The sequence below is a fragment of the Polyodon spathula genome, chromosome 5 (genome assembly GCF_017654505.1).
Source record: "Polyodon spathula isolate WHYD16114869_AA chromosome 5, ASM1765450v1, whole genome shotgun sequence".
In the NCBI taxonomy this organism is placed as follows: Eukaryota; Metazoa; Chordata; class Actinopteri; order Acipenseriformes; family Polyodontidae; genus Polyodon; species Polyodon spathula.
Window position 1 is genome coordinate 76484635 of NC_054538.1, and position 27008 is coordinate 76511642.

The 27008-nt window shown below is 38.8% G+C and overlaps 1 protein-coding gene across 2 annotated transcripts; it reads left to right on the top strand.

The window, feature by feature from the left end:
* Window positions 1-663: 663 nt before the first annotated feature.
* On the top strand, window positions 664-27008 carry LOC121316325 (potassium channel subfamily K member 12-like). 2 transcript variants are annotated; one of them, XM_041251380.1, is made up of 3 exons: window positions 664-1594; window positions 2088-2642; window positions 23840-27008. In XM_041251380.1, exons 2-3 carry the CDS (start codon window positions 2300-2302, stop codon window positions 24724-24726), a joined length of 1230 nt encoding a protein of 409 aa, XP_041107314.1. In that variant the 5' UTR covers window positions 664-1594; window positions 2088-2299; the 3' UTR covers window positions 24727-27008. The 2 variants fall into 2 exon arrangements, with proteins under 2 accessions (XP_041107314.1, XP_041107316.1); XM_041251382.1 differs by lacking the exon at window positions 664-1594 and having other exon boundaries at window positions 1899-2642.

Sequence of the window (27008 nt, forward strand, 5' to 3'; positions counted from 1 at the left end):
TAAAAATGAAATACAAAGCCATTTATTTCTAATGAGGTTCACTTGTCAGTGGCTCACCAGCAGTGCTCCATGTTATTTTCTCTCGCTGAACCTTTTTCTCCTGCAAGTCTAGCTAGTGTTATTGTATAACTATAAGGCTATTTTATTTATAGCTCAGGCCCCATGTTTTGTTAGCTCAATTGATTCTCCTTCTGCAGAATTTCAGAGGATTGCAGATTTTAAATCATTATATATCACACCTTTTTAATTGAGGACATATGTTTTTATGAGTTTAGTGTAATAGATTTAAATTATAGATTTGAATCTAAGAGCTCAGGTAGGTCCTTCCATAATACACTAGATCTAGTATTACTTAACTGATAATAATAATAATGTTTTTTTCTTCTAACCACTGAAGACTATGATATTAAGACAATTTGTGCTTGAGGTGCTTGACAAACGAAAACGCATGATATTGTGTTTGCAATTTGTACACAGACGCCCAAAGAAATACATTGCACTGAAAAAAAAACTTAAAATCCAGCATATATTGTGAGCCAGGTTTGTAGCACCTTATCAGCTGCGGCGCACTGACTATGTAAATGAACACATGATTTGCATCGCATCCAGTTTGCGCAGCTTAGAACACATAATGTAAAGCTCGCGCCTCTGTTCAGTGTGACACTGCACTAGACTGCAGCTCAACCAGAACCTGTCAAGGAAGGATAAAGAGAAGCCAGGAAAGAGCACTAAGCATGTTATTTCAGCGACTGCTCTTTCAACACAGATTCCTGGTGTAATTGTATTGTTTGCACTTTCATTCCCTACCGCACTGAAAGGACATCACGCATGGCTCTGTGGATTTGCTTTTACTTATTTGTGGTGCTGATTTCTTCTTAGAACAAGTGTGGATTAATAAAACTCAATTGTTTTCAAGGGAGCGATGCGGTATTGGGAAGATGGAATGTTTATAAATCAATGCAAATTTGTTGGTATGCTTAGTCGGCATAAGCAAGATGCAGAAACGGCGTCGGACAGTCAACGGGGCGCCCAACGATTCTTGTAACAAAATGTAAAAAAAATGAGTAAAAAAAACACAAACTGAAAGAAAATATAGTCAGTTATTAACTGCATTAGGTTTGTATGTGTTAGCTTGCATAGGGTCCAGTGAAATGTTGAAATCTACGATAAATACCTATGAAATTACTTTTGAATCTGTGAGTCTTTTGAATGACAGGGTCTGAGATATTAAGCTTTTCAAATAGGACTTTTAAGCTGATTTGGTTCCTTGGAGATGTGACAAGCGCCGTCAAAAATTACAGGACAGTTGTTTTAACAGGAAATGATGGCGAAAAATAACAAGAGCGATATATATTAAAGGCTGGGTATTATGGAGTTCTGGATTAAAGTCGCCTGTAAGAGACCCTAGCAGTTCAAGTAATATAATCTTTTACGACATGGGCTGGGCAATACAGCGTTTGGATCAAGAGGAGAGGTAATATCCAGACATTTCACTGCTTCATGGTAATTACCTGAGATAATGCCGCTGCCAAAAAGAGATGTTAATCTCGGGGAAATATATGTATTGCAACGACCCAAAGGATGACTTATAAAGGTGAGAATAATAAATACATGAAAACGGGTTTAGTACCATGGGACTATACGATTACTAAAACCTGATACTTCATCAAGATGATTAGAATCCCAATCCCTCAACATTGAATTAGAGTCTACTGAAAACATCTATATTGAAAAGTATTATTATTATTATTATTAGTAGTAGTAGTAGTAGTAGTAGTATATATTATTATTATATTATTATTATTATTATTATTATTATTATTATTATTATTATTATTATTATTATTATTATTATTATTATTATTTTAAGTAAGCATCAAAGAGATTGGGATAAGGGACCTGTAGACTTTGAGAGGAGTATTGTGTATCTCGGAAGTGACACATGACGCCGGTTTTTTATATATATGAAAGATTGAATTTGTTTGAACACTGATAAAGTGAACCTCTATCACTGATGATTTGCTCGCAATTTAATAACTTTTGTTTACTTATTTATTCATTTTTGTCTCGTCTACATGTGTGTTGAGACTCCGCTTTCGCGTTGTGGAAATATATCCTGACTAACGGAGTGACTTCTGTGCTAGATAGTCTGTACGACTGCAGTATACACACGAACACATTGCTAAGGAATACAAAATCTAGTTGAACAGAATCTCTTGACTTTGAAAGCTGAACGAATGCCGCTTCCTCCCATGCGGTGCTGGTCGCTGTCCGTAGCCCTGGTGGTGCTGAAATTTGGATGATGCCGAGTCAGCGATTACAAGGCTGCCGCTCGCTGGTACACATTAACGAAGATAATGGTCGATTTTTACTGCTAGCCTTCTTGATCACGCTTTACTTGGTGTGCGGGGCTGCCGTCTTCTCCGCAATCGAGAGGCCAAAGGAGTTGCAGAACCAGGGACTCTGGAACCGGACTCTGTACAAATTCAGCGACAAGTTTAACATTAGTCTTGAGGAACTGAGGTATTTTCTGCGAGATTATGAAGCGGCAATCGCTGCAGGAGTCAAGGCGGATTCTGTCAGACCGCGCTGGGACTTTTCTGGGGCGTTCTACTTTGTGGGGACAGTGGTATCAACTATCGGTAAGTAAAACAATTATTACACTCAGTGGTGCATAACTTTAAAGTTTTAGCGAGTCCAAGTTTACTATTAAGAGGCATTTACAGTAAAAACGCATCACAACATCACGCTTTTACCAACTTGGAAAAAAAAGCTAAAGATACCATAACAAATAGGGTACTGTATGTTCCCAAATAGGTTATTTTCATTAAACAAATATAATTAAAATAAGTAAAGCTTGTGCAGTAAAATAATAAAAAAGTTAACCCAGGTCACTGAGAAAATAACGCATAAAGTGTGGCTTCCTAACATATTACATATTATACATATTAATTTGGCTATATAAATCGAGCTATATGCATTATATAGTGAAGATACACAGAGTCAACGCTTTTAAATTAAATGCGCTGGGTCGCATTCTGCCATTGAATAGATACGTTTTCTTAAAATTTATACCACAGTACTAGTGGATGATTGCTCATTAAATAGAGACTGCTCATACAATGCATGTGTTGAAAGGTAGGGCAATTGAATGTGCAAAGGGGACTGATCACAAGTAAATGGAAACTTGTAGGAGTAGACACACCACTGTAGTTTTGAGACGTCAACTCATTAAAATCTTTGGCAAAATATTAGGCTACATGTACTTGTGTAGATTCTCTGCTTTATCAGAATGTGAAAGTATGATTTGAAACCCATAATGTATACTTTCAACACCTGATAAAGCAGTCTTGCCACAACGTAACGGCAGCTCTGTGTAGAAATTCACAGACCTGCATTCAAGCAATACGAGCTAGCCCAGAGTGCAATACCTGGCATTACGGACTGTTTGTGTGGTAACAGGGCCTGAGGCAGAGCCAAGGGTAATAGCGCTAGAAATAGAGAGAGAGAGAGAGAGAGAGAGAGAGAGAGAGAGAGAGAGAGAGAGAGAGAGAGAGAGAGAGAGAGAGAGAGAGAGAGAGAGAGAGAGAGAGAGAGAGAGAGAGCATTCAACACAAAGATCTAATCAATGATCTAATCAGTGGCAGATTTGCCTGCCCACTGATTAACATCACTGCAGGTAATAAAGACAGTAAACAGATGCCTGCATGTTTATTGTTTCCAATACAGTCTGTAAACCATGTCCGGAGTGAAAATGGATCATTTGTTCTTGAAACCATTTTTTGCCTTCAAATGTTGATAACGCTTTATATTGCATGGCATAACTTCATATTTAATAGATTTGTAATTGATAGTCAATTTACATTCAATTATTCTTTATTACTTTCCATTAGCATTTAAGTCAGATTAACTGTATTTTCAATTAAAAACTATAAACAATGGGAAATTCTTAAATATTTTCAAGGATAACAAAATGTAATATAAATGGACGTGATATGCAATTACATTTTCATTCGCATTTGATTAACATTTATCAAGAAACCAGCTATTGCACATTTAATAAATATTAATTTCATGTTAATTTAATATGCAATTGCATATCTATTTAATATTAATTTATGCCACGCAATATAAAGTGTTAACGAAATGTTCCTGCCATTTCACTGTTGATACAATGAATGCAGATATTTTTGTCCTGGATTTCACTTACTCTTTCCCTGCCTAAGCCCTCTGTGATATTGAGACTGCAACTGGATCCAGCAATCCCAGCACACATCACTCTGCACAGCTCACAGGCATGCCCCCAGGCAGTGTCCCTTGCAGACTCAGAGCTGCACACTCTGCAAGGCTTACAGCCCATACTGGAGATGCATGGATATTCATATCACTGGCACCATAATGAATTGATAACTATCTGCAGCACGAACAGCTCTGAAAACAAGTGCACTCCAATCCTTCCTGAGCACCCGCTGCAATTCAAAACCAAAGTTCTCTCAAGCAAAGACTGACACTTAGAATATCAAGTTGCTGTTTATATATATATATATATATATATATATATATATATATATATATATATATATATATATATATATATATATATATATATATATATAGTGCCTATAGAAAGTCTACACCCCCTTGAACTTTTATTAAATTGTGTGTCAAATTTTCGATTGGATTTAGGTCGGGGCTCTGACTGGGCCATTCAAGGATGTTTACTTTTTTGTTCCTTAGCCACTCCAGTGTAGCTTTGGCTGTATGGTTTGGGTCGTTGTCATGCTGAAAGGTGAACTTCCATCCCAGTTTCAGCTTTCTTGCAGAGGGTAGCAGGTATTCCTCAAGGACTTCTCTGTACTTTGCTCCACATTTTCCCTTCTATCCTGACAAGTGCCCCAGTCCCTCCGATGAGAAACATCCTCATAACATGTTGATCCTGCCACCACCATGCTTCACAGTAGGGATGGTGTTCTTTGGGTGATGCGCTATGTTAGGTTTGCGCCAAACATATCGCTTTGCATTTAGGCCAAAAAGTTCCATTTTATTTTCGTCAGACCACAAAACTTTTTGCCACATGGCTACAGAATCTACTGAGTGATTTTTTTTTTTTTGCATACTTCAAACAGGATTCAAGGTGGGCTTTCTTGAGTAATGGCTTCCTTCTTGCTACCCTACCACACACACCAGATTTGTGGAGTGCTTGGGATATTGTTGTCACATGCACACTTTGACCAATCTTGGCCATAAAAGCCTGTAGCTTTTTCAAAGTTGCCATTGGCCTCTTGGTAGCCTCTCTGATCAGTCTCCTTCTTGCTCGGTCATCCAGTTTGGAGGGACGGCTGATCTAGGCAGGGTTTTGGTGGTGCCATACACCTTCCACTTCTTAATACTCATCTTGACCATGCTCCAAGGGATATTCAAGGCCTTTGATTTTTTTATACCCATTCCCTGATTTGTGCCTTTCAACAACTTTATCCTGGAGTTCTTTTGAAAGCGCCTTGGTGCTCATGGTTGAGTCTTTTCTTTGACATGCACTACCCAGCAGAGGGAACCTACAGGAACTGCTGACTTTATCCTGAAATTTAACACAGGTGGAGGCTACTTGGTGGGTGATTTTGAAGGTGATTGGTTACACCTGAGCTAATTTAGGATTTTTATTACAAGGTGGGTGCACACTATTTCAACCAAGCTGTTTCAGTTTTAATTTTTTATTAACTTTCTACAAATTTCTGGAATTTTTTTTTCACTTGGAAGTTGTGGGGTAGGATGTGTAGATAAATGAAAAAAAAACTATTTTAGTGCATTTTAATTCCAGGCTATAAGGCAACAAAAGGTGAACATTTTGAAAGGGGGTGTAAACTTTCTACAGGCACTGTATATTTACAAAATAAATGTTGAGTTTGTATTAAAATACTGCTTGAGTTCTGTGAGCCCCACGCGTATTCCATTACGATGCCTGCAAAGCCTTCAAATAATATCTAGTCTATCATCATTTTCAGACATCACACTCAACAATAAATGCATAGTATTTTAAGTCTCATATGACAAGTCAGCCAATCACTTTTATGGATTGATCAGAATTGCATCACATCTTTTATTGAGGGCATCCCTTCTCATGTGTGAGATGCTGCAGTGTGAGCAGGACTTACTCAAGATGATATCTTTCATATAGAGGCTCCCGATGTAGTCATCAATGTTAAAATGTAGAAGCACACACACTCACATGCATTGTGTGTATATACGTAAGTGGTCTAGCGTTTAACTGTCTGCTTAGTGAATTCCCCAGTGGGCTGAGGACAAAAGAAACACAGATTTTCTCAGCCTAGCACAGTTAGCAGTGTCTTCATCAGATACCACCCAGCCAATCCTGCGAGTGGAAACTCGTCTCCACGCTGTTAACTCGCCATTGCTCCTGGTTAGTCAGCATGCTTCTGAATGATTGTGTCCTGGCCAGGGGGTAATGCAAAGTGTTTGAATGTATGTCTAATGCTTGTTAGACTATACATGGATCTTTTCCAAGACAACTCTGTACCTCCCTGCCTTTCACTTACTTCAGCTAAAGTGCTCCAGACAGACGTGTCTTCATTATCATTAATCACACATTGCTGGGCAGGCAGTGTGCCAGGTTTGTTCAATGTAATCTCTGCCTGTGAGGGTTAAGTATGTGGTGGATTGGAAGAACTGAAAGCCCTTGAACTCACATTGACCTTTGTATACTTCATAATTGAGAAAAAAAATTGCAAAAGCACCAGTAGGGCTTTTAGAAGAGCTGCAAATGTAGCTGACACTGTGTTCCACAGTATACAGAAACAGACCACAGAAACATTGAAGTACATTAAAACCCATAAGCATAAGTAAAGAATGCAAATATAATTGTAAAGATAAAAGTGAAATCGCAAATAGAGAAAATAGATATTCAGTCATAAAGAAACATGTCACCCAACCTTGAGACAGAGACATTTATATTTATATAAAATAATATAGAATCACCTATCAAACATATGAAAACAAAAAGTAAATGAACCAATAGTTCAACTCAAAGCATATACATAGTACATGATATGAATCATCCTCAATTTGTAGTTTTAGAAGAAATTATATTAGTTAAATGTACAATACAGAATAATAAAGGGAAATAAATGGATAAATAGACTATAGTAGATTGTTACAATCACATCACAAACACATTCATAGATTTAAATATAAATAAGTGAGTGTAGTTACCATGGCATCAAAAGCCTGTGAGTACATCCACTGCTTGTTTTCACAGGTACAGTGTTAAATGTATGTTAAACACACTGGATCATTGGGAAGCTGGTTCTTTAATATCCTATAATGTACGCTACCATCAGCATCATTCTCTTTTGTTTCTGCTTCTTAAAAAAGAGCAGAATTTCTCAAGTGGTTTGAGAAATAACCTCTAGGTTATTTCTTTTTTTGTAATAGATATTTTGTATATAATTTTTTTGTCATTTACTTACAGTTGTCATGGTTACCGAGGGGACAGTGCAAACCGTCGTTTCTAAAAAAAAACACCTTGCTTCATAAATTCAACGTATATGAGTCTTTTCAGAAGCAGCCCTATGTGGTTGAAAAGAAAGCCTTGAAAATAAGGATCTAAAAGACCCAGTAATATAACATTGCCTTGGGAAATGGTCTTAACATGTTGCATACAGTGCATTTGAGTTATTGCTGACCTGAAGTCTGTTGGTTAAGGCCAGTCCATTCTTTACATGTACTGCTGTAGCATGCAGGACAAATATATAACCTGCCCTGGTCAACACAGGTCACCTGCTCAGTATAAGACAGATGTACATCTGGTTGCTCTGATCGATTTACAACAAGTATTGTTAATGCAGTGCAGCAAATATAAAATGTCAATGTCACTATGGGGTCAAGGTGTGATGTACAACATGCCCAGGCACTAAACAACAGCATTGCCTATGAAAGTACTCATACTGAGAAGACAATTTTGTATCTGCCTATTCTACTCCCACATATCTCTCATATTAGACAAATGAATTTGTTTTTCAGCAAAGCAGTATACACTGTAGCTGGCATCTCCGTTCAGAATCATTTAGCAACATCAAATGAGATCAGAAAGCCTTTACACATTTGTCCGAATGGAGCCGGCACCATAATAACATCGCTAAAGAAGAACAACATGTTTTAGAGCTCTGTTCATTTTAACTGGTAGCAGATCATATCAAATGTATAAATACGTTGTAATTTGAAAACCAGAAGGCAATTCTTTTACAAACAAACAGTGATTTTATTAGTATTAGCTTGCCTTCCTCCACAGTTGGGACAGGTGTAATTGTTAAAACTATAAATCCGAATGAACCATTCCTAGTCATGTCCTATATGAGTGAGTAACTTAACTCAGGGTGGCATTATGCTTTGTGTTTTACTGCATTGATGGAACAACAAAGAAGTCACATGGATTAGACGAATGCAGCCCTTTTCTTTTCTACATGTTCAGTTCAGTGTTGGGTGTTGGGTGTCTTTTTGTTTAAAACCAGCTAAGAATTGTTCATACAGAGACCCTTTGAAAACAGACTTTCTCCTCCTTTGGTTCTAATTAACAGTATACAGGCCGGGGGTTGACAGGACACTTGAGCTCAGCTGTTTTTTTCAAATTGACCAGGCTTTGCGAGAGCGCATAAAAACCTGCTGAGAAAATTCTAAATGCAATTAAATATAACAAAAAGCCAGGATGTGTGTGTCAGGTGAGCCAATTAAACAAGCTAGACAGGTTCATAAGCAACTGTGATCAAAAGGCCAGGGGATAGATGCATTTTAGTGATTTATTTCTTTTTTTTCATTATCAGTATTCTCCACGTATTCAGTTTATTTTCTATTCATTTTTTGTTCACGTTCAAGTGACTTCTGCGGCAGTGTCTCTGATTCATACACGCATCCTCACAGTGTCTCTGATTCATACATGCATCCTCACAGTGTCTCTGATTCATACATGCATCCTCACAGTGTCTCTGATTCATACATGCATCACCACAGTGTCTCTGATTCATACACGCATCCTCACAGTGTCTCTGATTCATACACGCATCCTCACAGTGTCTCTGATTCATACACGCATCCTCACAGTGTCTCTGATTCATACATGCATCACCACAGTGTCTCTGATTCATACATGCATCACCACAGTGTCTCTGATTCATACATGCATCACCACAGTGTCTCTGATTCATACATGCATCCTCACAGTGTCTCTGATTCATACATGCATCCTCACAGTGTCTCTGATTCATACATGCATCCTCACAGTGTCTCTGATTCATACATGCATCCCCACAGTGTCTCTGATTCATACACGCATCCTCACAGTGTCTCTGATTCATACACGCATCCTCACAGTGTCTCTGATTCATACACGCATCCTCACAGTGTCTCTGATTCATACACGCATCCTCACAGTGTTTCTGATTCATACACGCATCCTCACAGTGTCTCTGATTCATACACGCATCCTCACAGTGTCTCTGATTCATACATGCATCCTCACAGTGTCTCTGATTCATACACGCATCCTCACAGGGTCTCTGATTCATACATACATCCTCACAGTATTTCTGATTCATACATGCATCCTCACAGTGTCTCTGATTCATACATGCATCCTCACAGTGTCTCTGATTCATACACGCATCCTCACAGTGTCTGATTCATACATGCATCCTCACAGTGTCTCTGATTCATACATGTTATAACCAAAGAGTGTTATAAATGGGGGAGGGGGTGGTGGGCAGTGCGAGACACATAAGACACATGTGACTAAAATGCAAAATAAAATAACTCCCTCTCTATAATGCACATATAGTGAAGCAAAAGTGTAACTTTACATGAATTAACCATGCATAAAGCACCATGTAATCAACTCTATATTTTTTACAAAAAAATAAAAAGGTAACATTTTCACTCCTGGATCATTTTAATTAGCAGTTTTTAAACTATAAATAGCCTGGCTAAATGGCGGTTGGGAGTTCAGGTCTGAGTGGCAGAACACAGGTTCGGCTGCCGGAGCTATTTATTTAGTTATAAAACTGATGCTGAATAAGATATCTGTGTCATAAAGTGCCAGTGCAGCTTTTCTTCAGTTCAGATACTGTATCAAAAGGGAGAGACAGAAACGGAAGTTAGACTGACAAGTTGTTTACAGTTTGAACAACACCGGTACTGTATTGTATTGTTTCATTCACTATCTGCTTCAGGCCCTGGGTTCACAAACAGGGTCATGTTGCTCTGGAATTATTAAGTCATAGGGTTTATCTGCGTACAAGGGGGGTGTGGGTGGGGATCAGTACTGAAGGAGTCATAGTGAGTCTATCTGATTATCTTATTAGTAACCCATGGGGCTGTTATAAAAGCCCAGAGGAACATGTTGCTTGTGAAATGGAATCTAGGAGAAGCCAGATTTAAAAAAGCAAACAAAACAACAGTTTGACTGGCTGTTGCATCTTTCTCACAGCTCACAGTGGAGACATTGTTCTATACAGTACTTATCTAAATCTGGGAAAAACAAATATAAAGAGTTTGCTTTTATTTTAGAAAACAGCGTCACTATTCTCACCCATCAGCACAGTGAATACAAAGTTATTTAACTCCAGCGTGGTTGTACCGTGATAATTGGCATGACATGAAGCATCAAGGTACCGCAGGATCATACAGACGTACTTTCATTGTCTAAATGATCTGACTTAACTTTATTCATATTACCAGGATAGTTATCTTATGGCTGCTGGTTGCTACAGTATATGAAGCCACTCAGCTAGGGTAGCCACTAAGTCACCAAGTCCTGCTGGCGAGCCCCTAGCAGCGTTACCCCTTTAAAGTGCAGATTGAGTCTTTTTTTTCTTAGGCATACATATCTGCTGAAGAATGAGCAGCCTTACACATGTATTAAGATGAGCTATGCTGCAGTGCTAGTATTGTAAGTTACCCATCACATAACATTAGCCCATTACCGTCGAGCCTGACTTCTTTCCTTGTTTGTTGAGGATCGGGTTACTGTCGGCTGTATATATTTATTTACTTCTTGTTGAATAACGACGGCACCTGAGTAAATATTATGCTGCTTTTTGTATCCCTGCCAATTTTCTTTTTAATTAAAAGATTGTATATGAATGCTCCTGCGATACAGTCAGGCAAAATGAGTGGGCAGTCAGGTAATATCAGACAATCATATTATTGAAAAATGAGAATGGTCATTTAGTTAGTTACTCTTGTGGTTTATCAAAAACAGACCCCCTTCATGGAATTACAGCCTGATTGCTGCATGAATAGATCATTATACTCATAGGGCAATGCTTGTGACAGATTTAGCATTGGCATTAACATTAGAGCTATATAACTGGCTCTGCCTTATAGTGTGCCTGTAACGCACTGACTATACATTGAACTGGGAGATGTGTGCTGTGCTTACAAAATTGAAACACACAAGGGTAAAAATGGTTCATTATACAAAGGAGTTAACAGGTAGCTTTTGTAATCGTTCAACCATACCCAGTTTTTAAATTCAAACCCTATTTAACGGATTAGCATTTTTGTTTGTTTTATTTAAAGAAGCTTACCAGAGTAGTATATGCAGTGTTTGTTTTTCTTCTTTGAAAAATCTGCTGTTAAGATACTGTACACAACAAGAACAGTGCATATTGACACTCCAGTAAACCCCCATTGTTCTCTGCATGTCTTGTAAGTACTAAGATCATACATTGATCTAGTTAGACCCCTCCTAGAACACTGAGTCCAATTTTGGTCACTTCACTACAAAAAAGATGATGTAGGTGTAGAAAGACAGGTCTTTCTGCACCAGGTAAAGAGCCTCTCTTTCTGCTTCTATGCCTAATAGACAGGGTTGGGGCTAGGGCTAGGGTTAGGGTTAGGGTTCAATGACATGAGCTATGAGGAAAGCTTAAAATAATAAAATCTATTCATCCTAAAAAAATAAAGGAAAGCGGGGACTTGATTGAAATTGAATAAACTTAACCCAGTACTAAGCACTAACAGTATTAATCCAAATGTGATTCCAGGTGGACTGTAGACTGTGTGACTCATAATCATATAGCATTGAAACACCAAGTCATTCTATTGCATTTCTCTGTGTGCAGCTCAGTCTTTCAGTCTTTCTGCAGCTGTGCAAATAGCAGCAGGTGTTTCTGCAAAATCAATATACCACAAATTGCATTTGGAGGATACAAAAAGGACAGTGAAGCTTCCAGTTCACAATGATAACCTCCTACTGTTGCCAATAGAAGTGAAATGACCTTTAAGAAATAAGAACAATCTAGCATGTTCTGAATAACCAGAGTGCACAGAAGCAACAGTGATGTATGGTATAGTATAGTTTACAGTCAACCAGAAATCAAGTTTACTAAACTTTGTTTTTCTCAGTTTATCAACAAAATACTAGGAAAGCCTATGATTGCTGAGATGAAAGAGGTAGCATTGTTTTTTTTTTTTATCCATATGTAAATAACAAATAACTGAGAGCAAATGTGTCATCCCAGGAACCAATAACATGACTACGATACAGGTAAAGGTCAAGCATGGCATTTTATAGGGTATTTGCAGGTAAACCATTTCTATGACACCCCCTTTGAAATTGTATTTACAATGTTTCCAATTCAACTGAAACTGTGAATTGGTCAAAGAGAATACAGAAAACTGTAGTAAATTATCAACACTAAGCTCACAGCAGTATATTGTTCATAATAACATCCAAATGGCATTTAGCTTTGGCATTTTTTAATAACTATCAGTGGAATTAGAATGTTTTATGTTTTTTTTTTTTACTCATAAGAGTTTTCAATAAACGAAGGCTTAGACAATTCCATTATATTTTCACTGAAAATACGTACAGTTCCATTAGCCTAATTATTTTTACACTTGCAGTGTTGCGTGTGTTGTAGATTGTAATATTGGAGGCTATTGTATTTCTATTGAATATATATTTGAGAGAAGAAAAAATATAAAGGAAGAAAAGAAGTTTTAATACTATTTTTTTTCATTTAATTTAATTTCTTTTAATTTCATTATTTGTTTTTTAAGCACAGTGGTGCTGATGCTACAATACCACATATCCATTGGTAGATCATACATCTTCCTGGTTGCATTTCGCATCCCAGCTCTAAATGTGCACACTGTAAATGTACATACTGTAAATGGGAGTAGCTCTTATTAGAGGTGCCCGGCCCCCACCACAAATTGCATATTGACTTGAACAACAAAGCATGCTCCTTTCTGTAAAAGCAAACGATCAATCAAAACAGAATTAATAGGGTTTTTTATTTGAATTTTATCATTTTATGTCCCTTTATTTTTATTTGGCTTTCTGACTAGTAACAAGTTATTGGTTCACATTGAATAATTAAGAGATTTTTGAGCATCACAGGGTTAATAAAGAGACTACAAAAGTACTTATTTTATTATGCTTTATCAAATTCTTTCACACTGGATCCAATCCCACTTTATGAAATTCTTTCACACTGGATCCAATCCCACTTTATGAAATTCTTTCACACTGGATCCAATCCCACTTTATTAAATTCTTTCACGCTGGATCCAATCCCACTTTATGAAATTCTTTCACACTGGATCCAGTCCCACTTTATGAAATTCTTTCATACTGGATCCAATCCCACTATTGGGACTGGCCCCTCCAATACCTGACACGAGCTGACATTCATGGGCAGATTTTATTTGCAGATTCACAAGCATCACCACTGCCTAGATGAAACGTACTTTGAAAGACGTAGCTATAGACGTGAGTATTAATATCAGGGTAAGGTTAGCTCACAGGGGACCAGAAAATGAAAGGAGTACTTCCCAGGATTTAAAAATAGTTCTGAAAAATATATTTTTATATTTACACCCAAGTAGGTTGAGATAGCGTGCATACTGTAACTATTCAAAGAGCAGCCTTGGTGAGAGCAGGATGAAAAAAGAAACGGAAGAATTCAGGTTTCAGTCTTAGAACTGGCCATACTGTACATGATGAAACCTAGAAAAGGTGTTTATTACAAGCTGTATCTCTGCCAAATTGGGTCACTGAGTACAGACTCTAACCAGGAACTGTGGAAACGAAAGCATCACTGCTCTTCAATATGTATTCCAAAGAGCAGTCATTTTAAGTTTTTATTTTAGTCTAAATTGATTTTTACTTCCTGTGTGTATTTTCTAAAAATAGTACCTTGGGCACTCCTGGATATAAATATATTCTCGCTTTCTCCTGTTTGTTGATTTATTTAATTATGAATGAATTACTGGTTTCAAAGCAAAGTAAAAACCATTAGCACAAAGCAAAGTAAAAACCTGTTCAATGGCTGTAACAAGTATACTGAAAGGTGGAAGTATATTCAGCTGTGCTCTACAGTGTTCATCCTGAGATAATAGTAATAGTTACTTGCGGTATGTTTGTGATGTGTTTGCCTCAAGCTAGCCAGGAAAATCCTCTTGATGTAAAACACTGGGCTGTGTCATGAGACAACGGAATTTGATTTCCTATTAACACCAGTAGCTATCTATGCAAATAAGATTGATGACCCTGTCTGAGGCTTGCTAGTTCTTGTTGCAGCCTGGTTAAAGCTGCTGAGTGCAGGGTTTGGGTTTGAGCCTGTGCTCTTGAACCCAAGTCTCATTCAAGCCATGTCTAACAAATGCTTCCACTGTCCACATTAACCACGTGTGTGCTGATTCCACAGAAGCTAACACTTATAAAAGGGTTAATATGTCTGTCTGTCTACCTGGCTTTCCATAGGGATGTATTTACAAAGCATGTACTCCAGTCTTTCCCTAACTCCTGCTTAGTGAAAGAAAAAAAAACACCTGTTAATTTTGCAAACCTGAACCGACAAGCTTAGCAATATAATTCCAGGTCTCTTAAGCACACATAGTTTGTCATTTTGTAGCATTAACATGGAAATTAATTAAAGACTGGAGGAAGCTCTGTTAGAATAGGAAGCTGTTTATTATCCTTATTTTAGTTTTTCTGTCGATTTATTAAAGAAAAAATAGGCACATGGATACAATTTTGAATTGTGAATTAATGTCCCTCTTCACGTGTATAATGGATGTTATTATGGCAGTAAATGCAATCTTCCCGGGCCAAGCCTATAGCGCTTTCTGATAAAGTGCGAGCTGTGTTTTATGAGATTAGTTGAAATGAGTGTGTTATAAATACACTGCATGGAGTAATAATATAAACAAGCATGATACATCATTAATTATATAACTAAGACTGGAGCTTCTTGGACTGTAAATGTCTCGGCTGCCAAGTAGTTTTTCTTTTTACACATTATGCTAAATATATGCACAGAACACTGAGTCCTGCACCATAGCAGAAGATGAGTTTTACAGGATTTTCAAAACTCAAAATGCATACAGAAAATAAATATAGTACACCAGTGCTGGTCATTGTTGGAACCATCCATCAAATCGGGTTACAATTTGATGTTTCTGATGTATTTGCTGGTGTTACAATCTAATTAGAGTGCTGTACTTTATATATTGGGAGAAACAAAACAACAATTAGAATTCTAATCATTTTCAATGGAATAGCAGCTGTTCAGTTGAAATTCATATGGATTTGGAGCCATTAATTGAAATTGTTCTACAATTCCCTACAGTGGCTCATTAAGGAAATAAAGAAAATAAATAAATAAATAAATAAATAGAAATATATTATGTCAAGATCATTAATGGGTTGAAATTTCGAGATCCTGAGATCATTTATCTTGTGATCGCAGCATAACGATTTGAAATGCCGAGAGCCTGAGCTCATTTATCCTGTGATCTCGGCGTAACGATTTGAAATGCCGAGAGCCTGAGCTCATTTATCCTGTGATCTCGGCGTAACGATTTGAAATGCCGAGAGCCTGAGCTCATTTATCCTGTGATCTCGGCGTAACGATTTGAAATGCCGAGAGCCTGAGCTCATTTATCCTGTGATCTCGGCGTAACGATTTGAAATGCCGAGAGCCTGAGCTCATTTATCCTGTGATCTCGGCGTAACGATTTGAAATGCCAAGAGCCTGAGCTCATTTATCCTGTGATCTCGGCGTAACGATTTGAAATGCCGAGAGCCTGAGCTCATTTATCCTGTGATCTCGGCGTAACGATTTGAAATGCCGAGAGCCTGAGCTCATTTATCCTGTGATCTCGGCGTAACGATTTGAAATGCCGAGAGCCTGAGCTCATTTATCCTGTGATCTCGGCGTAACGATTTGAAATGCCGAGAGCCTGAGCTCATTTATCCTGTGATCTCGGCGTAACGATTTGAAATGCCGAGAGCCTGAGCTCATTTATCCTGTGATCTCAGCGTAACGATTTGAAATGTCGAGATCCTGAGCTCATTTATCCTGTGATCTCGGCGTAACGATTTGAAATGTCGAGATCCTGAGATCATTTATCTTGTGATCTCAGCGTAACGATTTGAAATGTCGAGATCCTGAGATCATTTATCTTGTGATCTCGGCGTAACGATTTGAAATGCCGAGAGCCTGAGCTCATTTATCCTGTGATCTCGGCGTAACGATTTGAAATGCCGAGAGCCTGAGCTCATTTATCCTGTGATCTCGGCGTAACGATTTGAAATGCCGAGAGCCTGAGCTCATTTATCCTGTGATCTCGGCGTAACGATTTGAAATGCCGAGAGCCTGAGCTCATTTATCCTGTGATCTCGGCGTAACGATTTGAAATGCCGAGAGCCTGAGCTCATTTATCCTGTGATCTCGGCGTAACGATTTGAAATGCCGAGAGCCTGAGCTCATTTATCCTGTGATCTCGGCGTAACGATTTGAAATGCCGAGAGCCTGAGCTCATTTATCCTGTGATCTCGGCGTAACGATTTGAAATGCCGAGAGCCTGAGCTCATTTATCCTGTGATCTCGGCGTAACGATTTGAAATGCCGAGAGCCTGAGCTCATTTATCCTGTGATCTCGGCGTAACGATTTGAAATGCCGAGAGCCTGAGCTCATTTATCCTGTGATCTCGGCGTAACGATTTGAAATGCCGAGAGCCTGAGCTCATTTATCCTGTGATCTCGGCGTAACGATTTGAAATGCCGAGAGCCTGAGCTCATTTATCCTGTGATCTCGGCGTAACGATTTGAAATGCCGAGAGCCTGAGCTCATTTATCCTGTGATCTCGGCGTAACGATTTGAAATGCCGAGAGCCTGAGCTCATTTATCCTGTGATCTCGGCGTAACGATTTGAAATGCCGAGAGCCTGAGCTCATTTATCCTGTGATCTCGGCGTAACGATTTGAAATGCCGAGAGCCTGAGCTCATTTATCCTGTGATCTCGGCGTAACGATTTGAAATGCCGAGAGCCTGAGCTCATTTATCCTGTGATCTCGGCGTAACGATTTGAAATGCCGAGAGCCTGAGCTCATTTATCCTGTGATCTCGGCGTAACGATTTGAAATGCCGAGAGCCTGAGCTCATTTATCCTGTGATCTCGGCGTAACGATTTGAAATGCCGAGAGCCTGAGCTCATTTATCCTGTGATCTCGGCGTAACGATTTGAAATGCCGAGAGCCTGAGCTCATTTATCCTGTGATCTCGGCGTAACGATTTGAAATGCCGAGAGCCTGAGCTCATTTATCCTGTGATCTCGGCGTAACGATTTGAAATGCCGAGAGCCTGAGCTCATTTATCCTGTGATCTCGGCGTAACGATTTGAAATGCCGAGAGCCTGAGCTCATTTATCCTGTGATCTCGGCGTAACGATTTGAAATGCCGAGAGCCTGAGCTCATTTATCCTGTGATCTCGGCGTAACGATTTGAAATGCCGAGAGCCTGAGCTCATTTATCTTGTGATCTCGGCGTAACGATTTGAAATGCCGAGAGCCTGAGCTCATTTATCTTGTGATCTCGGCGTAACGATTTGAAATGCCGAGAGCCTGAGCTCATTTATCCTGTGATCTCGGCGTAACGATTTGAAATGGCATCTCTAGCTGAAAGCAAGTTTTATTCTAACTGGTTCATAAAGAATTTGAAATTGCCACTGATGCCTAAATGCAATTTTCTGATACAGCAGAGCATTGCTTTTCAAAATGTTTGCTATATAACCTGACTGCATTCAATTGTGAGTAGTGCTAGGCATGCGTTTTGGCAAATTAAAGGTAAGTGTCATTCCAAGTGATAAATCAATTGTAGAAAATCGGAATGGATTCCTTTTTATTGCAGACGCTAGTCAGAAAGCTACAGGGTTCTTTCATTCTCCTTCAGTTGACAGGCTGAACATTCATTAGTAATGAAATCAAATCTTTCATCAGAACAGTCAAGAGGTAGACATGAATACATAAAAGAATTTGTGTCGAAGTAAAGCTCTGAGTAAAACTTACTGCAATAGACGATTGGCAATTGCTTTCTTTCAAAAAGCATGCCTTCTTATCAATCAATTATAGTATTTCATGGAGTTGTGCACAGAATTCTGAGTTGAAAGCACAAGCCCTCAAACTTTATAAAGAAAATAAAAGGCTTGACGCTTGAATCACTCTGTATCCTGTTAAGGTATGATGATTCATTCTACTAGAAATGTGTAAAGTTTATGCAGAGATCATCATAAAATGCACTGTGAAATAAAAAATACTTTGCAATATTTCTCATGCCTCAGTTGTTTTCAAACTGTTTGCAAGCTTTTCTCATTATATGTAGAGCCGAGTTAGACTTCAACTTTAGCAGCGCAGTTTCTGATAGTTGTTGTATTTTGTTGAGACATCCCTCCATTATAGAAAATAAGTATTATGTGTGATTGAAGGCAAGTCTATAATAGCCTTCCTGCAATAGGACCATGGGACGCACTTTACCATGCTTTTTCCCATGGCTATACTATACGTTCACCATAATGTATGCTGGCTTGCCATGTTTATTAATATGCTTTAGCATACCTTTGCCAGCGTGCGGCAGTTTATTTATAGCACTGAGTTTGATATATTTGCAAGTCCTAAATTGGATATGAAAAAGTTGTAACAGCACATGCAGATGTAACATCAGTTCAGCCATGTATCCTCTTACAGTCAGTGCCCCTCCAGATGGGGAATGGAACATCAGGATTAGAATTATCTCTTTAATTCCATGTGGTCAGTCTGTTGAAGGTTTCAGATGGTACTCATTAATTTCCCTTTAATCAAACCAAAGTGCCCATGTAAAGTATTGTGCAAATGTATTGATAGAAATGTTCTAACAGATGGTTAAAATCTTTTTTTTTTTTTTTTTTGTCAGGCAATAAATGAGGATTTATCAATTTTAGCTCTGCTCTGGTAATTCCTTAAAATGCTGGCAACTGTAGCGGAACAAAAACAGAATGAGCAAGAACAGAAAATGGTTGAGGAAATCATTGTCAACAGCAAGGTTAAGGGTGTGTGTTTCTCCTGTTATAGAAAAAAAAAATCATTTGAGCACTCTATCTGCTACAATTATAAAGAAGCATGTAGACTGAAGTCAGTAACTGAGCTTGTAGTCGCATCCCCTTGGTGGATTATATACTTACAAGCACAGGCACTAACCTACAGTAACTCGTGATCTCTCATCAAAACCTCAGCATTACAATAGCAGGACTTTATCTATATTCCCTTCTGACAATGTGGTTATACAAGGGATTATTTTTAAATGCTAGCTAAATTGCATTTTAACAGGACTGGAGCCAATGATTACAAGTGCTGGTTCCTCAGCCTGATTGCTTCAGGACAGCAGGTTTTTGTATTTTAATAATGCATGTGAATTGCTTATGTCAGCTTTTTCAACACCCTCTCTGCATGCTTCAGAGGACAGTAAGGCAGTGATGACTCATTAGGTAATGCAGGCCAATGCATCCAATGTTCACAGAGCCAAAATCTACCAAAGGCAGAACCTGGATCTAGTTCATCTACCTGCCCGTCACTGACTGGAAGGTACTGTAGTGGTGCTGATAGAGATGACAGATCAGCTTGATATGGGTATGAAATATCAGTTATCTTAACTAATGTATTATTTTTCTTGTTTCGTGGACTGTTTAAAACACAGATGTTTAAAGCCCCTCTTCAGCTCTCAGACATGCCTTCTCTCTGACTTCAGTATCACCCCTTATAATATACAGGTTTTTTTGCACTGTATTTTTGCAGCTTTACCATGCTTTTCACCATGGTTATGCTATACACCATAATGTATCCTGGCTTGCCATGCTTATTAATATGTTTTACCATACCTCGCTAATCATTACAGCACTTACCTATGCTTTATCAAGCTTTCTTACCCTCTGCTATACTGTTACTATAGTAAACTTTTATAAGGGACACCAGATTGTACATAGTAATCTGTCCCTCCTGCAACGCTCTGCCAACAGTGGATGTAAGAAAAACAATGTGGTATGTAATGTTCCTTACTGTACACGAGGGCAGAGTGTTGCAGGGCAGTCCGAGGGCAGAGTGTTGCAGGGCAGTCCGAGGGCAGAGTGTTGCAGGGCAGTCCGAGGGCAGAGTGTTGCAGGGCAGTCCGAGGGCAGAGTGTTGCAGGGCAGTCCGAGGGCAGAGCTGAATTGATATAAGGTAACATCAGGAAGGACTCGAATAAGGTATGCCCCAAGAATACAACCCTGTAAAACCAGGGACAAATATATTTAATGTCTAATTTTGAATATTGAAATATAGGATGCTGCTTATGGATATTGTACACATTGGATTTATCTGACATGTACTGTATATACCAAATATATGGAAAAATGGCAGATTAGTAATAGCGTACATAGAAAGGTTTTGAAAGGCATTCAGTAGTACATCCGTGTCACATTTCTGATTTATTGAAGCATTCTTTCCTTTCCCTTCAATTTCTTTAAAAAGAAACTCAATCGCATCTCCAAGTTTTGTGGCAATTCTCAATTTTACACCTGAGTGATAGTCTTCGGTCCAGTATTTGCCTGTTTAATCTTTCATCAAAATTGAAGTGTCAGTTCAATTATTCCCATGTAAGTCTCTGGAGCCAGTCACAGGGTGTGTGACTCATCAGCAGGCTTGAGTCATGGTAGCATTGTGCCTCGCTACTGTACCTGTCCTTTAGGGTTCACACTTATGTGACCAGACTTGCTAAGTTTTTGCAGCAGGCACATATTTCATCAATAATCATTAAACACTCAATAATGCAAAATTTAGGAGTATGCTTAACATTTCATTTCAATCCGCATTGAAGAAATGCAGCGTTTGTTACGGAATTTATTATTTGAGTATTTTAAAACAGTCAAAGATCAAAAAAAGTATTCTGTCACTCCCAGTTGTTTCTTCCTAGTCTTTTAAGATCAAAAAGTGTTTCCTTTTAGAATAAATTGCATTCCTTTTTGAATAAATTGAATCAATTAAACCCACAATTTTTTAAGTAAAGCCCCTTATGCAAACTGGGCTCTTTTATGCAGTGGTTAGGATATTCACTTTGGAAGTGCCTGGTCGCCGGTTCCCTGTTACACTTCAATCCATCTTTGAACAATAAAACATTATGATTTTTTTTCCCAGAGACAGAAACTTGGCAGGATAGAGAGATACACCAAATCAGGTACATCTGGGATCAAGTTGGAGGTCTTCTGGTAACATGAAATAGACCTTCAGATGCGGATTTCAACAAATAAAATTGTCTGATGGATTGTAGTTGAGATGTAACAGAGAGAAAGCATTATTTTCTCAGATGGCAGTTCCTGTCACTTAATGGCATTAGAAGAACCAATAACATTATTTGTATCAGATCTTTTTTAACTGATAACATTATTTCCATCGCATCTTTTTGAACTGATAACATTATTTGTATTACATCTTTGTGTTTTATCATTGTAAGTGCTCTGAGGCCGGGCATGATGACACAGGCTTTATTTGTATTTTTTATAAAAAGATCACTTAGGCTCTGATTAAAATAAATGCTCATACTGGAATAGCCCTTGGAGAATGGAATTGTGCACCACTGAATTAAAACCCAGGCTTTTGTGCGTTACAGAAAACTGTGTATTTGCTGGATTTATTTTAATGGTGGGTAATGTTAATCCTGCCCCTAGAGCTAGATTCTCAAGGCAATTTACTCTGAAATGTCATTAGAATTTTGTTATTCTCAGACAGTAATAACGCAGATCAAATTAGAAAAATTCAGCAACCCAGGCATTACATGTAGAGGCTTGTGAATAGTCTGCATTTGCTTATTTATTTTAGAATAGTAATTGCTGTTTTTTCCTTTCTGACATAAATGACGCTAATGATTATTTGGGGTAATAGCATCAAGGATCTTGCCCTTATTGTTCATTGTTTTGAGTCCCACTCTTACAAACTGGCTATGTGCAGATCTAAGGGGACACACTGGCTAAGGATGTACACAGAGGCAGATTATCAGGGAAAGCACAGAACACTACTTTACTGAATTCTATACAATTGTGTTTCATTTGAAGAGCTGAAGTGGAATCTGGTCCCTTCCCAGCAGCTATAATAGCTTCTCAGCCAATCAGAGACAAGCTTGTGCCCTGCAAGGTTTATAATGAAGACACAGCCACCCAGAACAGTTCTAGACATCTCACAGAGATAAGGAGGACACATGCACTCCATCAAAATGTTGTTCCAGTTACTGTGTAATGATCTGAATCTTGAGAAAAAAAACTTTTTTTTTTTTTTTTTTTTAATATGCTTTACTAAACCTCTCTGTGCTTTCACTATGCTTTATTACACTGCTGTGCTTTTACTACGGGAGGCTTTTATAAAGGGAATGAGTATCTGATGCAAAGGGTATAAGAGAATACGAATATAGAACTGTAAAATGTATCACCTTGCTATGTTACTGTGGCCTGTACTGGACCAGCCTCGGGATCTCAAGCAGACAGCTGCAGGCCAGGCTCTTGTCCTTTAGGGGCTAGTAGCCCTGCTGTAAAGGGGTGGTTGGCTGGCTTGTAGGTGGGGTTGGAGGCTGTCCTCTGACCATTAATTCTCTTCTTAATTTTTGTGCAGTTGCTGCATTAATTGAGCATAAATTGATGATCACCACAGAAGATAGTCTACTGTTAGCTTGCTGTTTGAAATTCTGTGAAGGGCTGAAAGGTTGACTCCTGGGGATGGTTGAAATGTTGTCTTATTTGCTCTGATCCAAAACCACCCAGAGCCTTACAGGCAAAGAAAGGAATGAATACATTGCTAATGACTGGTTAAAGGGCATAAATGCATTGAGACATCTAATTAGATCAGGGGGTTCTGCCTGAGGGATAATACTCTCTCCTGGAACCCGATTGGCTGAGGCGGTGCATGTGGTTTATAATTACTAACGACAGCATTTCTTATTTAAGAGTATACAGTGTATTTGAAGGTTGGGCCAAAAACTAACGATAAAAACGCCAAAGTGACTTCTGAACCAGACTATAAACTTGCCCTTGACGGCACTTTCAAATAAGAGTGGAAAGTCTTGGTCACTTTTTCTGTCTCTCTCTGGAGTGCCACTTTTCCAGATGAAACTGGTTTGTGTCAGGTTTATTTATTACAGAAGTTGTTAAAGCTGCTCATCTGAAAATAGGACAGACTTATTTTTGTCTTCTACATCCTTATCGTTTTTTGAAATGGAGGACTCCTCTTTTTTTGACCAACCCTCTATATTCATACATGTTCCATAAACATGCCTCTTCATTCAAATGTTTAAACAAATATTGGGAAACTTTGTCTAGTTTCTCCCTTATAAAAGTTTACCATAGTAAACATACAGCAAAGTGTAACAAAGCATAGGTAAACACTGTAAAGCCCAGAGGGAGTCTTGATGCTCAGTTAGGGGAAGAAAGTAAATTTGAAAACACCTTGTAAACATCGATAACTAATGTGTTTCTTTACTCCTAATCCAGGTTTTGGAATGACCACCCCTGCAACAGTTGCAGGCAAAGTGTTCCTGATCTTCTACGGACTGCTGGGATGCGCTGGGACTATCCTTTTCTTTAACCTCTTCCTGGAGCGCATCATCACCCTTCTGGCCGTCATCATGAAGGCATGCCGAGAGAGGCAGCTGAGGAGAAACGGCATCCTGCCACCAACCATCCGAAGGGAATACCATGGCGACAGCCTGGCGGGCTGGAAGCCCTCGGTCTACTATGTCATGATGATCCTGGGGATTTCTGCCATCATTCTGTTGTGTTGTGCGTCAGCCATGTACACCCTGGTGGAAGGGTGGAACTACATGGACTCCTTATACTACTGCTTCGTTACCTTCAGCACCATCGGGTTCGGGGATTTGGTAAGCAGCCAGAACGCTGCCTATGAGAATCAGGGATTGTATCGCTTCGGGAATTTTATATTCATCCTGCTGGGGGTCTGCTGCATCTACTCCCTTTTTAACGTCATCTCCATCGTCATCAAGCAAGTGCTGAACTGGATGATCAAGAAGCTGGATTGCCAGTGCTGCGGAACATACCAAAAGAACAGCACTTTCCTGAGCCGGAGGAACGCCATCACCCCCGGCTCCCGCCTCCGCAGAAGCCACTTTTCCATGGAAACGGACGGCCCATATGACAGCGACACTGAGGGCAGGAGGCTCTCAGGGGAGATGATCTCCATGAGGGACCTGACCGCATCTAACAAGGTATCGCTAGCCATCATGCAGAAGCAGCTCTCGGAGACGGCCAATGGCTTCCCGCGGACTGTCTGCAGCAGCTCCAGACACAACGGCTTCTCTGGCGGGGTGGGCGCCTTGGCCATTATGAATAACCGGTTGGCCGAAACCAGTGACAGCAGGTAGAAACTTAACTAATCCTCCAGATGAAGAAAGACTTGTGCAATATTTATTATATGCTGTAGATCTTCAAGAGATGGTGAAATAGGTGAATCTGTTTTCGTTACTGCATACTGCAAAATTTTACAAAGAAGAGCGTGCATTGGTACAAAATAAGAGTTGAGGATAATGGAATAGGTTTGTTATCTCTCTGATCTCATCGCTCCACTTAATGTGAAACCCCAACTTCTGACAACTCAAAGTTTCTTAAAACCCTACAAAGAAACACAGATTCTTATACTGTAGCCCTGTGCAATTACGCAGAAATATTGTTGGTGGTGGTGTTTTATAAGAGAACAAGAGAAAACATCCTGTTTCGTTAACTGTTAACTGACTGCTAATAATGACTGTTTCATGTTACTGCATTTCATACAGCCACCAGCTCTCAGCATTTCCTTTATTAACTCCAACAATCAAAAATCCCACTTTTCCAGTGTAATAATTATCATTAGACACAATGATGAGGCCCCTAGTTATTTGCTGGAATGATGCAATAATTAGTGTATCGCACACAGCGCTGGTGCATGTTCATGGAGGATCTTGTATGCCTGTCTTACATATTTTGCATGTGTGTGTGTGTGTGTGCAGCTGAACCAAGGTGAAGCCCTACACCCCACTCTTGTTCATTGCAGAATTCCTTTCACAGCTGCTTACCTTGCAGCTATGCAGAGCACAGTGCACTTAGAAAACTAGTTAATTGACCCTTCATTATCCTTACAACCCCTTCGACACAAACAGATTTCTAAACAGTGGTGGTAATTAGACACAGCATTGTTTACTTTAATTTACCCACACATTGGTATCTAGTTGCTACAATACAACTACATTACTTTTCAAATATTTTAACGCTCACAGTTAAATTAACACAACTAAAATCTTGAACTGCTTAGTAACGGCAGCCGAGGACCTAATACAGGTGTAACAAATAAGAAACAGAATGGCAAGTACATATTATATTCCCTTAATTGCACAGCACAGAGTACTGGTACTGACTGGTGTTTTGCTTGATTCAATAAACAATGTATTTTTACATGCTTGAAAGTGGTTTTCTAGACAGATTTCTTTTTTATGTATGGGACAGATAATAGCACCCCGGCCTTTTTATAACTAATGACAGCCACATCCTTTTAGTCGTAAAAGTAATTTTCTAGGACAGATTTTAATCATTTCCATGCATGTGATGTCACCCTGTCTTACTTAAGGGTTTTTAGATGGTACAGTTGAGGCACAAGCTAAGAACAATTTGGTAGGGCTTATTTTGAGCTAAAATAATTGCATGGAAGACTTTTTGGACCAGATCAGTTGATTCGATCAGATGAGACATTGTGTTGGGAGTAATTATGTGTGTGTATGTATAGCTCTCTCTCTCTCTCTCTCTATATATATATATATATATATATCTCAAACACAAAGAGCGGTGGTACTTTACGAATCTGTTATAAATAATACATCTATTTGTGTTATAAAGAATGGTGTAAATGATTGCAATAATCGTCAACACCTTTAATACAATCTTTATAGGTGCTTTTTCATTGATATTTTAACTACAGCACTTCACAAAGCACAAAACCAAAAGGCCTGTCCTTTATAAAAGTGTGCCATGGTATTTTTGTGCTGTATTTTGGCAGTTTTCCCCCCATGCTTATGGTTATACTATGCATTTACTATAGTGTACCCTGGTTGCCAAGTTTATTAAGATGCTTTACCATTTCTCATTATTCTTTACAATGTTTACCTATGCTTTACCTTGATTTCACTCTGCTTTATAACACTTTGTTTTGCTTTTACTATGGTAAACTTTTATAAGGGCTATTTTGAAACTAGCACAGCTATGAGAGAGGAATGCTGAAACAGGAATGCTGTTTTCTGCGACACAGTTGTTTCATGCAAGTTCATACCGTCACATGGTTTTTGCTTCCAAATAGGGAGCCGTGTCTTGGATCTGGTTAACTTACTTTTTGAGCACCAGTCTTTGGCAACTAACAAACATTAGAATGAGGAGGTTTCATTTGAAACAATGAAACAGTGGTTTGCGTTTGTGATAACCCAATACTCCTGATCTATTAATTGGCAGTTGAGCTAGACGTGGGTTTCCTCTGGGCACAAATAAACATTTAACCTCCATCAGTATTCAATGACCTGTAATAGTTCATTGCAATGAATCCCAAATTTTATATGAACTAATGCATTGCATCCTCAACAAATATTATTTGAAAGTATAAAAGGACATTTGTTAACTTACTTATTTG

Coding starts and splice junctions, on each gene's coding strand:
- LOC121316325 (XM_041251380.1), top strand. CDS start 2,300: ATGATGCCGAGTCAGCGATTACAAGGCTGCCGCTCGCTGGTACACATT. Junction 2,643..23,839: donor GACAGTGGTATCAACTATCG/GTAAGTAAAACA, acceptor CTCCTAATCCAG/GTTTTGGAATGACCACCCCT.